Raw genomic sequence first — 17,582 nt, 5'->3', positions numbered from 1 at the left:
CCAGCTGCCTCTGCCGTGCCCAGCCTGTCACACAGCCCTGCTGGGCTGGCCTGGGCTGCTGGGCACCGCTGGCAACTCCCAGAGCTGCTCCTTCCAAGGCAGGCATGGAAGGATGAGGCACCAGCCTGTCCCCATTTGTCATGGCTTAACCCCTGTGGCACCAAATGCCCCACCCTGGTAGGATGGACAGAGAGCTGTGAGCACGTAAAAAAACCACGGTTGAGATAAGAACAGTTTAATAAATGAAATAATGGAATGAAATGGGGGGCGGGGGGGGGGAGAGAGATAAATAAATAAACTCCAATACAACGTTAAACACAAGGTTTCCTTCCAGATTCTGCCCTGAAATTGGTGCCTCAATCCCCTAATTTAAATATTGGGTACCAATACCCCACCCTGGCAGGATGGGGAGAGAGGGGGAGATAAATAAATAAACTCAAATTAAAACATTAAATACAAGGTCTCCCTCCAGCTGCTGCCCTGAAATTGGTGCCTCAATACCCTAATTTAAATATTGGGTACCAATACCCCACCCTGGTAGGATGGGGACAGAGCTGTGAGCAGGCAAAAACCATGGATAAGATCAGAACAGTTTAATAAATGAAATAATGGAATGAAATGAGAGAGGGGTGGGGAGAGATAAATAAATAAACTCAAATTAAAATATTAAACACAAGGTCTCCCTCCAGCTGCTGCCCTGAGATTGGTGCCTCAATCCCCCAGTTTAAATATTGGGTACCAATACCCCACCCTGGTAGTATGGGGACAGAGCTGTGAGCAGGTAAGAAAAACCATGGTTGAGATGAGAACAGTTTAATTAATAAAATAATGGAATAAAATGGGGGAGGGGGGGAGAGAGGTAAATAAATAAACTCCAATTAAAACAATAAACATGGGGTCTCCTTCCAGATGCTGCCCTGAGATTGGTGCCTCAATCCTAGCCAATTTAAATATTGGGTACATCCTCCTACAGGATGGGATGAGCCCTGCCTGTGACAGAGCTCAGCCCCCACTCTGCTCCCTGCAGGTGCCTCGTGGGTCTGCTCAGTGTGGGGAGCCATGGGCAGCTCAGGGATGGAGGAGCAGCAAGGCCTGCGCACCCCGTGCCTGCACACAGGGCTGGGCACCGTGCCTGGGCTTGTGGGCACTCGGTGTTCCCAAGGGAGCAGCACCAAGGGATGCTGGCAGGGCCCCAGGGCAGCTGGGACTCTGCTGGTCACCCTGGGGTGACTGGTTTGGGCAGGAGGGCACTGGGGAGGTGGGGAGAGCACCCCAGGACAGGCTGGAGCTGATGGTGCCTTCATGCCATGAGTCCATGCCAGCCCAGTGGGCAGCTGCCCATGCCCTGAGAGCAGCTGTGCCCTGTCCCACCCCATGTGGAATGTCCCCCTGTTGGGGAAGATGAAACAGGAAAGCCTTATCAATATGATTGCCTGGCAAAAGAGTTGGAGAAGATGGAAACTCTAAGTGAGATTGAAATGAAAGCAAGCTTTGAGATCCCTCAGTTTCTGAACAACTGGAAAACAATGGCATGGCCAGCTGAAGGTGATCCCCTTTGGATGAAACAATCCCCTCTGCTTGCAGACAGGCCCAAGGCTCAGAGCAGACCCTGCCAGCTTGGCAGAAGGGGCCCAAAGAGGAGTTTTCAGGGTTTAAAATGTAACCCAGTGTGGTCATGTAATGATTCTTATAGGCTGTATGGAAATGCTGCAGGATTTGTATCTTGGACTAGATTGGTTAGTGAGAATCAGAATATTCAGCACAGAAGAAGATTTATGGTGTTGTAATGGGAACTTCGCTCTCTTGCCCCTTTTACTCTCTTACCCCTTTTGCTCCCTTACCCTTTTACTTTCTTATCCTCTCATCCTCTCTCTCTCTCATGCTCTTTACCACTCTCTTTATCTCTCCCCCTCTCTTCTCTCAGCCTGCTCTGAGCTGTGTTTGGCAGCTCCCAGCAGGGCCCTGCACCCAGGCCCTTTGCAATAACCCACAAGTTCCCAGCCCTGGCTGCAGAGATCTCTGCTCTCTGTCCATCCCCACCGTCCTGCCCCCATCTCCCCTACACCCCCACTCCCTGTACACATCCTGGGGACCCCAGACTCCCCTAAACTCCACAACATCAGGGTTCAGACCCCGGGCAGGGCAAGCTGGAGCCTGTTCCGATGCTGTCTCCAGCCGTGGCTGCAGAGCCAGGACATTCCCGTGTGCTCAGCCCTGCCCGGGGAATGTGTTTGGATGAAACCCGAGCCTGCAGCGCCGCTGGCCAGCGCTTCCCCCGGATCCTCGGCTGTGCCCCGTGGGCTGGGCTGGGAAATGCTGCGGGGTGGATTTGGGGAGCCCTGCTGGCAGCCAGCCCCTCTCATGCACAGGATTCCTTGGGAGCAGCACCCAGGGGATCCAGACATCCCATCCTGCCGAGCCCCTGGGGCACGGGGGTGGCCTAAAATCCCCTTTTTCCCACCCATCAGTGGGGCTGTGCCTGTTTCTCACCCAGCAGTGGGGCTGTGCCCTTTTCCCTCCCTGTGTCCTTTTCCCTCCATCAGTGTGGCTGTGCCCTTTTCTCACCCTGTGCCCATTTTCCCCCATCAGTGGGGCAGTGCCCACGAGCACAAATGAGTTTGTTGGTGATATCAGGGCTCTGTGGGGTGACACCAAAGATCCCTGAGGTGACACCAGGGCTCAGCCCCAGCAGTGCTGGGCAGAGCTGTGCCCGCTGGGTGCCCGGAGGCTGCTGGGTGCTGGCAGTGCCTGGGGGGCACTGGGGTGTGTGGGAGGGCTTTGGCACAGGGGGGCTTTGAGCCCACACTTGGGCAGCTGCTGAGAGTGGGGGAAGGCTCCCCTCCTCCTCATCCTCATCCTCATCCTCCTCCTGCCTTCCTCTCCTCCTGGCTGGCTGTGCTGGGAGTGAGCACAGGCAGTGGGACCCACCTGGGGCTGTCATTGGCAGGTGCAGAGGAATGGAAAAAAGGGACAGCAGAGCCAGCAGGGGTGGCAGGGGCACAGGAGGGGCTGTGACTGTAGGTGCCCTGTGCAGGGTGATGCCCATTGTGCCATTGGGGTGTGACTGGAGCAGTATGTGACACCCCTTGGCAGGCTGGGGACACCCCAGGCAGGGCTATGACCCCCCCCCAGGCTGCTGCAGGGCTGGGGACTGTTCTTTCAGCCCCCTGGGATGGTTTTACCTGTCCCCTACCACACCTTTGCCTTTGGCTCCTGCCCAGCACCCAAGAGGGGCTGAGAACCCCCCAGGCTGTGGCTGCCACCCCAGGGCACAGCAGGGATGGGCTCCCCATCCCCTTCACACCCTGCACCCTACACAGGAGCCCTCCCAGCTGTGACCCCCTAAGAGCCTCCCCCTTGGGGAGACCCCAGGGTTGTGTGGGGTGTTCACAGAATCATGGTTTGGCTTGGAAGGGACCTCAAAGCTCACCCAGTGCCACCCTTGCCATGGCAGGGACACCTCCCACTGTGCCAGGTGCTCCAGCCCTGGAGGGTCCAGGCTGGTCTTGGGCACTGCCAGGGATGGTTTGGAGGATTTTGGAGGGTTTCAGTGTGCCAGGGATGGTTTGGAGGATTTTGGAGGCTTTCAGTGTGCCAGGGATGGTTTGGAGGATTTTGGAGGGCTTCAGTGTGCCAGGGATGGTTTGGAGGATTTTGGAGGCTTTCAGTGTGTGCTGGCATGGGGGGCTCTGCCTTGAGGGCTGGCTGGGGACAGCAGGGACAGCCCAGAGCCTGCCAGGGTGCCATGGGCTCAGTTAGATGGACTCAACCCCACCATTGGCTGGAAACTGCTCCTTATTTTCAGAACTGTTTTTTAAATAGTGCTTCTCATACGTTTCTGCACAGCAAGTCCCCGTGGTGAGGATTTTCTCCCTTAGAGGCTTCACTGAACCCTCCCCTGCTCCACCCTCTGGGCCTGGAACCTGCAAACTGTACAAACATTTGTTTGCTTGAGCAGCTGGGATTTTAATTTTTTTTTTTTTTTTTTTTTTTTTTTTTTTTTTTTTTTTTAATAAAACTGTTCCATGAAGGATCTCCCAGCCAAGGGTGGTGGGGATGTCCCTGCTGTCCTGGCCATCCCTCAGGGATGAGAGCCCTGAGTTCTCACAAGCATTTGCCATCTGTGCTTGCTGCTGGTGGGGTGAAATCTCTTGCAGGGGGAAATTCCTCCCTGGGTGGATGATGAGGCCCTGGCACAGAGCAGCTGTGGCTGCCCCTGCATCCCTGGCAGTGCCCAAGGCCAGGCTGGGAGAGACCTGGGACAGTGGGAGGTGTCCCTGCCATGGCAGGGGTGGGATGGGATGGGATTTAAGGTCCGTTCCAAAGCAGTTTGGGATTATCTGACTGTGTTTGAGAAGGAAAATGCCCCTTCCATGCAGGGCACAGCACAGAGGGACTGGGGGCACCCCTGGGGGGCTGCTCTGCAGGGCTGACTGAGGATGTGGGGCAGGAAGGGAACCCCCAGAGCAGAGTGTGGGGAACATGGAGGGAACATGGAGGAACACGGGGGGACATGGGGGGACAGGGAGATATGGGAGAACATGGGGGGGCTATGGGGGAATAGGTGGGGAACACAGGGGGAACACAGGGGCGATATGGGGAGAACAGGGGGGACATGGGGGGACAAGGGGGGACACAGGAGGACATGGGGGGACATGGGAGGAATATGGGGGAATAGGTGGGGAACACGGGGGAACAGGGGGGAACAGGGAGGGAACATGAGGACAACAAGGGGAGATGGGGGGACACAGGGGAACAATGGGGGAACAGAGGAAGAACATGGGGGCACACAGGGGGACATGGTGGGACATGGGGGGACATGGGGGGACATGGGGGGGATATAAGGGAATAGGTGGGGAACATGGGGGGGACACAGGGGGACATGGAGGGACATGGGGTGGATATGGGGGGACATGGGGGGACACAGGAGGATATGGGAGGGGTATGGGGGAATATGGGAGGAACATGGGGAGAACAGGGGGGAACATGGGGACAAAAAGAGGGAACACAGGGGGACATGGGGAGATGCAGGGGGAACACAGGGGAACAACAGGGGAAGAACATGGGGGCACACAGGGGGAACATGAGGGGACACGGGAGGAACATGGGGGGACATGGGGGGATATGGGGGAATATGGGGAGAACACAGGGAGAGCAGGGGGAACAGGGAGGGAACATGGGGACAACAAGGGGGGACACAGGGACACAGAAGGACATGGGAAGAACATGGGAAGAACATGGGAAGAACATGGGGGGACACGGGGGGACAGGAGGTGACATGGGGGGGACATAGGTAGGATATGAGGGAATAGGTGAGGAATACGGGGAGAACAGGGGGGAACAGGGAGAGACCACCGGGACAACAAGGAGGGACACAGGGGGACATGGGGAGATGCAGGGGGAACACGAGGGGACACAGGAGGAACATGGGGGGACATGGAGGGACACGGGGGGACACGGGGGGACACGTGTGCCCCGGTGCTGTCTCCCTGCCCATCCCTCCCCGGCTCACTGGGACCAACCCAGCTTGGAGGCAGCTCCAGGCTGGAAATCAGGCCAGCCCTCTTGGTACAGACAGGGCAGGATGAAGGTGAGGGTGAGGATGAGGATGAGGAGGGGCTGGACTCCTCGGCTCTGGGGCTCCTGCTGCTGCCCATCTCAGGGGGCTGTGTTGCTCAGTGAGCCGGGCAGGGCAGTGACACGAGGGTGACATGTGGCTGTGTCCCTCCGGGTGACCCAGAGGCGATGTTTCACGGCACCACACCCTCCCACGGGTGTCTGAGCATCGCTGTGGCTCACGGGGTGCTGCTCCCCCCTTCCTCCCGCAGGAGGAGGAGGAGGAGTGGGCGGTTTTCCTCCTGGGAACATCCCCAGGGCTCAGCATCCTGCTCGGGGCACCTCCTGCATCCCTGCCGGGTGTCCCCGGGCTCCCAGCAGGGTTTGATGTGCCTGGCTTCGGGCTGGGAGCGCTCGGGGCTCTCTGAGCACCGCCACGAGTGCCTGGGGGCACTGGGACACCGCTGTCCCAGCGGGGACATCCAGCGGTGCCCGAGGAGAAGGGAGCGCTGCTGCTTTAATGATCTGGCTGCGGTGAGAACTTGGTGTGGAGGAAATTGAACCCAGGGGAGAAAATCCTGTAATTCCATGCAAAACCGGCACGGCAGCAGCTCGGGGTGATTTACTGCAGCTGTTTTGGCTGGCAGCTCTGGGGTGTCGTTAGAGCATTACGGGGTGACAGGGGGTCCCCCAAGGGTCTGAGCTGCTGCAGGGGGGTCTGGGCGGGCAGGGAGTGCTCAGGGTGGGGTTTGTCCCCAAAGGAGGGGGATGATGCCAGGGGCACAGAGCTGGGGTGGGCAGCACAGCAGCTCAGCTGGCCCCAGGCCCTGCCCTCTGGGATGGAGGTGGGCAGGGGGCTTGGCTGTAGGATTGATGGGGGTAGGAGGGTGGGGATGGACAGAGAGCAGAGATCTCTGCAGCCAGGGCTGGGAACTCGTGGGTTATTGCAAAGGGCCTGGGTGCAGGGCCCTGCTGGGAGCTGCCAAACAGCTCAGAGCAGGGCCCAGAGAAGAGAGGGGGAGAAAGGATGAGAGGGTGAGAGAGTAAAAGGGGTGAGAGCGTAAAAGGCAAGAGCTAAGAGACAAGAGGTAAGAGCTAAGACTTAAGAGAGCAAAGTTCCCCTTACAATACCATAAATCATCTTCTCTGCTGAATATTCTGATTCTCACTAACCAATCTAGTCCAAGATACAAATCCTATAGCATTTCCATACAGCCTATAAGAATCATTACATTACCACACTGGGTTACATTTTAAACCCTAAAAACTCCTCTTTGGGCCCCTTCTGCCAAGCTGGCAGGGTCTGCTCTGAGCCTTGGGCCTGTCTGCAAGCAGAGGGGATTGTTTGATCCAAAGGGGATCACCTTCAGCTGGCCATGCCATTGTTTTCCAGTTGTTCAGTAACTGAGGGATCTCAAAGCTTGCTTTCATTTCAATCTCACTTAGAGTTTCCATCTTCTCCAACTCTTTTGCCAGGCAATCATATTGATAAGGCTTTCCTGTTTCACCTTCCCCACCACTGGCTGTGCCCTGCCAGCCCTGCAGTGGCACCTGCAGTGACCCCACAGCCAGGCAGGGTCCAGCACTGTGGGGCTGTGCCCCTGGTGCCAGGGCAGCTGCAGCTGTGTGCCCACAGCTCTGTGGGGCTCGTGCAGGAACTGGGGGAAGGTGGGGCTCTCCCCAAACATCCCCCAGTCCCACAGGGGAGTCCCCATCTCCCCACACATCCCTCAGTCCCATAGGGGGGTCCCCATCTCCCCACACATCCCTCAGTCCCATAGGGGGGTCCCCAGCTCCCCACACATCCCCCAGTCCCATAGGGGAGTCCCCAGCTCTCCAAACATCCCCCATAGGGGAGTTCCCAGCTCCCAGCCCTGCCCCAGAGGGGATGCTGTGCCTGCTCGTTATCCCCAGCCCTGCCCTGGTCTAATGAGCCCTCTGGGGAGCCTGTGGGGCACCAGGGGGTGGCTGGGGATTGGCAGGGCTGTCGTTCTGCACACAGGCTGCACAGGGATCACTGCCTTCCTCATCATCATCATCATCATCATCATCATCATCATCATCATCACCCCCTGTGTGTGCTACCCCCGGGCTCCTCTTCTGCCCCTCAGGTCACCCCTTGCTGCCCGCAGACCTCGGGGTGGTGGGGGAGGACAGGGATTGGGGGGACGCTGTGGGGTGATGGGACCTGTGCCAGCTGTGCTGGAGCAGCTCTGGTGGCCCCTCCTGTGCTGACCCAGCCTGGGAATGGCTGTGGCTGGAGAAGGGGTCACTCAGGGTGGCTTTGGGGCTGTTCTGGCCCCATCAGGAGAAGCCCAAGGCAGGGAGGGGGTGTTTGTGCGGGCTGTGGTAACTGGATTGACCAGGCAGGTGTTCCCCAGCACTGAAATCACTCAGACCCAGTCCTAATGCTGTGTCCATCCATCCATCCATCCATCCATCCATCCATCCATCCATCCATCCATCCATTGGTGGCACACAGAGGGGTTGGAAGTGTTCAGGGGTGGCACACACAGGGTCCAGGGGTGTTGAGGGGTGGCACACAGAGGGTTTGTGGGGGTGGCACAGAGGTGGCACACAGAGGGGTCGGGGGCTGTTCAGGGGTGCCACACGGGTTGGGGGTGACACAAGGATGGCACACAGAGGGGCTGGGGAGTGGCACAGGGGTGGCACACACAGGAGTGGCACAGAGAGGCCAGGGGAGTTCAGGGGTGGCACACAGGGCTCGGGGGGTGTTCAGGGGTGGCACACACAGGGTCCAGGGGACAGGGGCCAGGGGCTGTCCAGGGGTGGCACACACAGGGGCAGCACAGAGGTGGCACACAGAGGGGTTGTGGGGTGGCACAGGTGTAGCACACACAGGGGCTGGGGGTGTTCAGGGGTGGCACACAGGGGCTGGGGGTGGCACACGGGGGTCGGGAGGTGTTCGGGGTAGCACAGGGGTGGCACAGAGGTGGCACACAGGGCCCAGGGGTGTTCAGAGGTGGCACACACAGGGGCCTGGAGGGTGTTCAGGGAGTATTCAGGGGTAGCTCACACAGGGTCCGGGGTTGTTCAGGAGGGTTCAGGCTGCAGCAGCCGTGCCCAGCTGTCCCGGGCTGAGCGCACACCCCGGGGGTGATTAGCGCTCCCTAATGAGCTGTCGACGGCGCCGGGGGGAGGCGGGGATGCTGGGGCCGTGCCCCCCGGGCTCCTCGCGTGTCAGCCACCTGCCCCTCGCAGCTCTAATGGGCATTTGCTTCAATTAGCGGCGCGTCAGCCCCGCTCTGCTCAGCCCGAGCGCTGACCCGAACGCGCCGCCGCCGGCCAGACCCCGCGCCGGGGGGCGGCTGCTCCCCCTGCCCTGCTTCCCTCTGATTCCCCCTTCTCCTGCCTCCCCCAGCCCTGTCCCTGTCCTTGTCCCTGCCCCTGCCTCCCCCTGCCCCTTCTCCTGCTTCCCCCTGCCCTGCTCCCCCTGCTTCCCCTGCTCTGCCTCCCCCTGCCCCTGCCCTTTCTCCTGTCCCTGTCTCCCTCTCTGCTCCGTCCCTTTCCTTGTCCCTGTCCCTGCCCCTATCCCTGTCCCCCTGTCCCTTTCCTTGTCCCTGTCCCTCTCCCTGTCCCCGTTTCCCTGTCCCCCTGTCCCTATCCCCGTCCCTACCCCTGCCCCTTTCTCTGTCCCTGACCCCATCCCTGTCTCTGCCCCTGTCCCTTTCCTTGCCCCTGTCCCTTGCCTTGCCCCTATCCCTCTCCCTGTCCCTTTTTCTCGCCCCTATCCCTTTCCCTGTCCCTGTGTCCTTGTCCCTGTCCCTACCCGTTGTCCCTGTCCCTGTCCCTGCTTCCTCCTGCCATCGGTGCTGAGCCCGCACCAGGTAACAACCAACGGGCTGCTTGGCTGGGTGGCCCAGCAGCCTGGACAGACAGACAGACAGACAGACCTCTGAGAGCAGGTGTGGGGAGCAGCTGGGGTTGAGTTTTGCGTGGAATACGCGTAGTGCTGGGCATAGGGGAGGGGTGGCAGCTCGGTGGGCACAGCACAGGGTGCAGGGATGTGCCAGGCATGGGGAGTGCCCCAGAGCCCAGCCTGGTTTGCTCTCCCCTCTCTGCCCAGGGCCTGCTCCTGTTCTTGCACTCCTTTCCCCTCACCCTGCTCTCCTCGGGGCACACAGGGGGAGCTCAGCCCCACTCCCAGGCTGGGGTGGCACCCTGGCACCCGCTGCTGGGCTGGGCATGGGCACTGCCCATCCTGCCTCGGGGGTCAATGCTCATTTTGGGGTCTGAGGTTGGTCTCAGGGCTCAATGCTCATTTTGGGACCCGGAGTTCATCTCGGGGGTCGATGCTCATTTTGGGTTCCAAGGTTCATCTCGGCTCGATGCTCATTTCGGGGTCTGAGGTTGGTTTTGGGGATCGATGCTCTTTTCAGGGCCCGGGGTTCATCTCGGGGCTCGATGCTCGTTTCGGGGTCCGGCCTCGGGGGATGAGGCTCCCCCGCAGCACCGTTGTCATCCTCACCGTCTCTGCCAGCTGCCCATTGACAGTCGAGACACTCTCCCGCACAATGGGTCCGGCCAATCCCGTTACAATGGCACTAATTGCTAATCAGACCGATTTCACACTGCCGGCTCCCCTGACAATGAGGCTCGCCGGAGGAGGGCTCCGGGGGGGTGAGGGGCTCTGTGGGTGCCCGCAGCCCCCCCTCCGGCCTCTCACATGGGCACCGCCCTGGCACCGGGGTCTTCCAGCCTGGCAGAGCCTCCGGCAGCTGGCACGGGCTGGCACGGGCTCAGCCGCGTCCTGCCCTGGTGCCAGCCAGGCCGGGCAGGGGGTCCGGCGCACCTGCAGCCCCGGTGCCACCTCCAGCCCGCCCTTGTGCCCCCCAGAGCATCCCGGTGCCCTCGGCTGAGCTGCGGGGCCGGGCGGGGGTCCGCGGTGCGGGTGTCACCCTGGCATGGGTTGTGTGTCACCCCTGGCACAGGCTGGGTATCACTGCTGTCACAGGCTGTGTGTCACCCCCAGCATGGGCTGGCTGTCACCTCTGGCATGGGCTGGGTGTCATCCCCAGCATGGGCTGGGCATCACCCTTGTCACAGGCTGGGTGTCACTGCTGTCACAGGCTGAGTGTCACCTCGACATGGGCTGGGTGTCACCCCTGTCCCGGGCTGGGTGCCACTGCTGTCATGGGCTGTGTGTCACCCTTGTCACAGGCTGTGTGTCACCCCCAGCATCGGCCGGGTGTCACCTCTGGCATGCGCTGGCTGTGACCCCCAACACGGCTGTGTGTCACCTCTAGAATGGGTTGCGTGTCACCCCAAGCACAGGCTGGCTGTCACCCCCAGTACGAGCTGGGTGTCACAGGCTGGGTGTCACCCCTAGCACAGGTTGTGTGTCATCCCCAACACAAGCTGTGTGTCACCCCCGGCATGGGCTGTGTGTCATCCCCAGTACAGGCTGGGTGTCACCCCTGGCAGGGGCTGGCTGTCACCCCTAGCTGTGAGCCCAGACCGATGCCCTTGCCCGGTGCTGTTTGGGGTTTGGGCACCGGGGGCTGTGGGGCCGGGTTAGCAGTGAGGTCTGAGCCACAGGGACGGGCAGAGGGACAGGGGTACAGTGGCACAGGGTGACAGAGGGGACGGGCAGGGGTGATAGGGGGACAGAGGGGACGGGCAGGGTGGCACAGCGGGGCACAGAGCACAGCCAGCCCTGCAGTGGTGCTGCAAGAAGCGATGCAGGGCAGGGAGTGGTGCCAAAGGTGCCGTGGGTGCCCCAGGGCTGGCACCAGCCCCTCCTGACCCCAGGGCACCCCCTGCCAAGGCAGCTCTGTCCCCTGTGTGCCAGGGGGACGCTGCCAGGGTGCTGTGGGACGCTGGGTACCCGGGGGTGAGGCAGGTCCTGCTGTTAATCAGCTCCTGCCCAGCCCAGCCCCACTCCGTGCGCCCCGAGCCGCGGGCAGCCGAGCGTGTCGGGGTGCTAATGAGGAGAGAGCCGGGTGTGCTGCACCTTGCACTTAATTGCTGCTGGCTTCTGGCTCCTAATGAAGCTCGGCTGCGGGAGAAGCAGCAGCCTCTCCTCGTCTCCTCTGCCTCGGGCAGCCTGACCCTGCCAGCCCTGTGCCCTGCCTCGGGGGGTGTGGGGTGCCCTGTGCTCCCTCTGTGCTGGGAGGATGCTGAATGTCACCCCCGTGCAGCTGTGACATGCCCAAAGCCCATCCCCTGTCCCTGTGCTCTGCATGGCAGCTCCAGCCCTGCTGCAGCATCTCCTGCCTGCTGTGCTGGGCAGGCTGGCAGTGCTGCCAGGGAGGGACCGTGGCTGTGGCAGGGTCCCCACTCTTGCCAGGGCCCAGCAGGGACTGGGCATCACTCCTGCAAGCCCAGCTTGGCATCCCCAGCTCCCCACTGTCTGTGGGTGCAGGGCAGCACCATGGGGCTGAGCTGGCTGGTGGCCCTGGCCCTGCCAGGCATTGACAACCACTGCTGTGCTTCTGTCCCTGCTGCTTGGATGGTGGCTGGGTCCTGGATGGGAGCTTGGATCATCCTGTCCAATGATGGACAAGATGGGAGTTTGGTCCTGGATGGGATGGGAGTTTGGATCATCCTGTGGCTTAAGGAGAGCTGCTGGAAGGGTCAGGGGGATTTTCCCTGCCAGGAACGGTGGCTGGGTCCTGGATGGGAGCTTGGATCATCCTGTGCATTAAGGAGAGCTGCTGGAAGGGTCAGGGGGACTCTCCCTGCAGGGTTTGACTTGCTCTGCTGGAAGGTGGTGAGCATTGCTTGGGCAGCTGTGTCCCAACCACCCCCTGGGTGCCCTCCCCAGCCGTGCAGGAAGGGGTTAATGGCTGGCCCATACCTGCAGTTGCATTTTAAAGATGTGAAATTAAAGCCCGTAATTTATTCTCCCCACACACGAAGGAGCAATTAGTTCTAAACACGGCTTAATCAGTCAGTGCGAGATTGATTTCTGTAGACTTGGATTTGGTGGCTGCTGGCGAGGAGCCAGCCTGGGAGCAATCTCCAAATAAATGAAGTGCAGAGAAGTAAGCCATTACATAATATGATAGATGAGGCTGGAGCTCACTTGCCTCTTCATTAGTATTCCACTGTACACCACAGCAGCACCAAACTTTCTCCCCTCTTCCTCCTCCTCCTCCTCCTCCTCCTCCTCCTCCTCCTCCTCGTCCTTCTGCCCCTCCTGCAGCTGGGAAGGAGCTGCAGGAGGGGCAGAAGGACTGGGGAGGAGCCTCCAGCAGCCCCTGGCCAGCCCTGAGCCTTTGGGCAGAGCTGGGGAAGGGTCTCAGTGCTGCAGACTCTTCCCTGGGCTCTGCATATTGCCTTTTTCTCCTGGGGAAACTGAGGCACAGGGAGCTGGGGTGGCATCCCTTGAGATGCATGTCAGCAGCGAGAGGCAGGTGGCAGAGAACCCCAGGGTGGTTTGGGCTGGGAGGGACCTCAAATCCCATCCCATCCCATCCCATCCCATCCCATCCCATTCCACCCCATCCCATTCCACCCCATCCCATTCCACCCCAGCCACGGCAGGGCCACCTCCCACTGTGCCAGGTGCTCCAGCCTGGCCTTGGGCACTGCCAGGGCTCCAGGGGCAGCCACAGCTGCTCTGGCCACCCTGGCACAGCCCAAACCTCTCTAACCAGGCCTTGCCAGCCTACAAACCCCCTGTGGCAAATGGCACTGGGGGCACCTGGAACCAGCCAGGAAATCATTCTTTCCTTTGCTTTCTCCATTTGCTGCAATGGGTTTTGGTGCTGGTTTCCATCCTTGATTGAGGAATGGGAATGCCAGAGTGGTTTGGGTGGGAAGGGATCTTCAATGGCAGCTGATTGCAGGGCAGGGCCACCTGCCACTGTGCCAGGTGCTGCCAGCCCCAATGTGCAGCCTGGCCTTGGGCACTGCCAGGGCTCCAGGGGCAGCCACAGCTGCTCTGGCAATTCCAGCCCAGCCCCTGCCCACCCTGCCAGGGAACAATTCCCAGTTGCCAAGATCCCATCCAGCCCTGCCCTCTGGCACTGGCAGCCATTCCCTGCCTCCTGTCCCTCCATCCTTGTCCCCAGTCCCTCTGCAGCTCTCCTGGAGCCCCTTCAGGCCCTGCAAGGGCTCTGAGCTCTCCCTGGAGCCTTCTCCTCTCCAGGGCAGCACCCCCAGCTCTCCCAGCCTGGCTCCAGAGAGGCTCCAGCCCTGCAGCAGCTCCGGGGGCTCCTCTGGAGCAGCTTTAACAGCTCCATGTCCTTGCTGTGCTGGGGATTGCAGGGCTGGAGGCAGCTCTGCAGATGGGGTCTCGCAAGAGCCAAGGGGAGGAATTCCCCCGTTGCCCTGTTGGCCTCACAGGCGTTTGGGGACAAGGTCTCACATGGTGCCAACAGGTTGTTTGGGGCTGTGGTGGTGCTGATGTGCCCTGCACAGGGCAGGTGTCGGTGCTGAGAGTGGAGGGGAGCACATCAGGAGGGATGCCAGGCAGGGGAAAGGGCTTGGAGTCCCCTCCAAAGGGATCCCCTCTGTCTGTGGAGCTGGTGGGGAGCGGGCTGGAATCTCCACAGAGGTGCTGGCTGTGCTGGGAGCATCCTGTGGGATGTGCTGGCTACGTGGTGGCCTTGGGCTGGGAGGGAGGGATGGAGAAGCTGGGAGGGGCAGCAAGGGCTGTGACCCTCAGGATGTGGGAGGGACCTTCCAGCTGAGCTCTTCCAGCCCCAAACCCTCAGCTCTGGGGGATGGAGCCCAGATGGGTGCCTTGCACCTGCCATGGCAGGAATTGTGCCACAGACAGAGCTGGGAGGGAGGGATGGAGAAGCCCTGGGCCTGTGCATGGTCCTGACCCCATCACTGCATTTGTTCCCTCTTCACCTTGTCCCTCTGCAGGTTTCTGCCGGGGAAGGAAGGTCCCCTGGCAGCTGCCATGGCTGCTGTGGGTCCCTGGGAGCTGCCATGGCAGGAATTGTGCCCCAGACAGAGCTGGGAGGGCAGCAAGGGGCTGTGACCCCTGGGATCTGGGAGGGACCTGCCAGCCGAGCTCTCCCAGCCCCAAACCCTCGGCTCTGGGGGATGGACCCCAAGTGTCCCACAGTGTCCCACAGTGCCCTGTGGGCGTCCCTTTCCTTCGGAGGTGCCCTCCCTGCTGCTGACCCTGCCCCTGTCCTTGCTGTCCCCTTGCAGAACTCCATCCGGCACAACCTGTCCCTGCACACGCGCTTCATCCGCGTGCAGAACGAGGGCACGGGCAAGAGCTCCTGGTGGATGCTGAACCCCGAGGGCGGCAAGACGGGCAAGACGCCGCGGCGGCGCGCCGTGTCCATGGACAACAACAGCAAGTTCCTGCGCATCAAGGGCAAGGCCAGCAAGAAGAAGCAGCTGCAGGTGACGCAGGAGCGCGGCGAGGACAGCCCGTCCTCCCAGCAGCCCAAGTGGTCGGAGAGCCCCGCGTCCCACGCCAGCGACGAGTACGACGCCTGGGCGGACTTCAGGACGCGGGCCAGCTCCACGGCCAGCACGCTGAGCGGGCGCCTCTCGCCCATCATGGCCAACCACGAGCCGGACGAGCTGGAGGAGGACGATGGCACCCCCTCGTCGCCGCTGATGTACCCCAGCCCTTCCAGCACCATGTCTCCTTCCCTGAGCGCCCGCTGCTCCGTGGAGCTGCCCCGGCTGACCGACCTGACCGGCACCATCAGCCTGAACGAGAGCCTGGGGGAGAGCATGCTGGAGGACCTGCAGGACGGCTACAGCATGAGCCCCTCGCAGCAGCTCCCCCCGGCCGCCCTGCGGCAGAGGAGCTCCAGCTTCACCTTCAACTCCAAGTGCTCCAGCATGGGGGCCGCCTCCAACACCTACTGCGGGACCATCTACAGCCAGCCGGCCATGGGCCTCATGCGGCGCCTGCCCATGCAGACCATCCAGGAGAACAAGCAGGCCACCTTCTCGCCCGCCAGCTCCTACAGGAACGCCTCGCTGCAGGACCTGCTCTCCTCCATCTCCTACGCGCACAAGGAGAGCATGGTCCCGGGGGAGCTGCCCCCGCTGCCGCAGGCCAGCCCCATGGTGCCGGCCCGTGGCCACAGACACAACCCGCTGCTGTGCGGGGCTGGGGAGCAGGCCCTGTCCTCCTACCCGCCCCACCCGGGCTCTCTGATGAAGAGCAACGCCCTGTACCACCCGTCACCAGCCGGCCACCACCCTGCGGTCAGCACCAGTGCCTTAGCCAATCCTGTCAGCCTTATGAGCCTGCCCAGTGAGTCGTGCAGCATGACGGCCGTGCCGCACCACCACGGGCACCTGCATCCCTACGCCAATAGCCAAGGGGCACACATGAGCCTGCTGGATTCGCTGCAGGGCCCCTACCCGGGGGCCGTCCACCCCCCCGTGTTGGGCCAGGACAGGTTCCCAGCAGACCTGGACCTGGACATGTTCAACGGGAGCCTGGAGTGCGACGTGGAGTCCATCATCCTCAATGACTTTATGGACAGCGATGAGATGGATTTCAACTTCGACTCGGCGCTCCCGCCGCAGAACGGGCTCAACGTGCCCGCGCTGCCCGGGGGCCCGCAGCCCACGAACCAGAGCTGGGTGCCCGGGTGACCCTGCCCCTGCTCGGGCTCGCCACCGGGAAGCCACCAGGGGAACATTGAGACTCACTGTTTTTTTTTCCTTTCTCTTCTGCCTTTGTTTGTTAAGATAGGCGAGAGCCATCGGTCTGAGCTTAAGGTCGAACACGAAACACAAACCGGAGGGTGAAATGTTGGATGAGGGAGGACACCCAGCCCCAGGTGTGCCAGGTCCTGCCAGCATCCTTTGGAGGACACAGGGCAGGTGGGAGGGAGAGGCAGCTGGAGCCAGGCAGATCCAGGGTGGTGGCAGGAAGGGAAAGCCTTTCTAGACAGTCCCAGTGCCCCGTGGTGCCAGCTGGGTTTGTCCTTGGGCTGGGGGACAGAGTGGTGATGGCTGGTGCTGTGGGACCCCTGGGGAAGAGCTCTTCTCTGAGCCACCTTGGGAAATGAGTCCTCTGGGCAGAAGTGTCAGGAGTGGGGACCCTGCCCCAGGGCAAGGGGGGGCTCGTGGCCCCTCAGTCCTGGTGGAGATGGGAGCTCTGCTGAGCCCACACCCCCAGGCCAGCTCTGCTGGGTGTCCTGGTGGCTGCAGGCAGGGTTCCTGACCGAGCAGTGAGCAGGGGGTGGTGATGATGTGCAGCCAGCAGCCCTGGAGCAGCACCTGGCAGCCCTTGGGGGTGCAGGAGAAGCTGCAGCCCCTGCCCAGAGCAGGCTGGGCACGCTCCAGGGGGGTCCTGGTGGCAATGAGGGACCCCTGGGCTGGAGGCTCAGGGGCAGCTCGCAGGGGCGGGGAAGGGGAAGTATTTATTTGATTTCATGCACTCTTTTGCCATTGAGTTTTTGCATTGGAAGGAAGAAAAGAGTTGAGCTTAGGGAGAGGAGAGAGGCCATGGGTGATGTGTCCCATCACATGGCTCATCCTGGCTTGGCTGTGGGGGTGTTGGATGTTGGGGTGGAAGCTGGGGGCTGTGATGTGGGCCACCCTCCAGGAGGGGCTCTGTGTGTGTGAGGAGGGAGGGATGTGCTGGCCCAGGCCTCTGGATGCAGCGTGGGGTCCATCCTGCTCCAAGCTGGGGTGACCCACGTTGCTCAGGGAGGTGCCACGGGGGCTCCTGGGGGCGTCAGCGCCACCATGGCTGTCCCAGTGTCTCGCTGCCCACCCCTGGGGTGCCAGGAGCTGTCAGCAAGAGGGGTGCTCCATGGGCGTGAGGACCACAACTCACGCGTGGTCCTGCTGTGTGTCAGGACCCCAGACTGACCCCACTCCGTGGGGCAGGAGAGGGCCAGGGGTGTCCCAGCAATTCCACACTGCAGCAGGGTTGGGAGGGGGTCAGGCTGGTGAGCACCTGGTCTGGAGAGGATGGAGGGGCTGGGAGAGGGAGCTGGGAGCTGCTGCTGTGTCCTGTGGGGTCTCTGCTCAGCTTTTCTGCTCCTGGGCACCACAGGCTCTGTGTGACCCCCGGCCCCTGGTCAGTGCACAGAACCAGCACATTTTCCCAGCCC

General features: G+C 61.4%; 1 protein-coding gene across 1 annotated transcript in view; it reads left to right on the top strand.

Annotated features, from left to right (window-relative positions):
* Positions 1 to 16,975, top strand: part of FOXO6 (forkhead box O6) — a 42,100-nt gene extending 25,125 nt beyond the window's left edge. The window contains exon 2 of the mRNA XM_054292662.1: positions 14,692 to 16,975. Within this exon, the coding sequence (XP_054148637.1) occupies positions 14,692 to 16,110 (1,419 nt within the window). The 3' untranslated portion in view covers positions 16,111 to 16,975. The remainder of the gene's footprint in view (positions 1 to 14,691) is intronic.
* The last annotated feature ends 607 nt before the right edge of the window (positions 16,976 to 17,582 follow it).

Source organism: Melozone crissalis, unplaced genomic scaffold (assembly GCF_028551555.1).
Source record: "Melozone crissalis strain CALT ecotype California unplaced genomic scaffold, PUWL_Pcris_2 ptg000111l_1, whole genome shotgun sequence".
NCBI lineage: Eukaryota > Metazoa > Chordata > Aves > Passeriformes > Passerellidae > Melozone > Melozone crissalis.
Note: the sequence above shows the minus strand (reverse complement) of the source record. Positions and strands in the feature narration are given on the sequence as shown.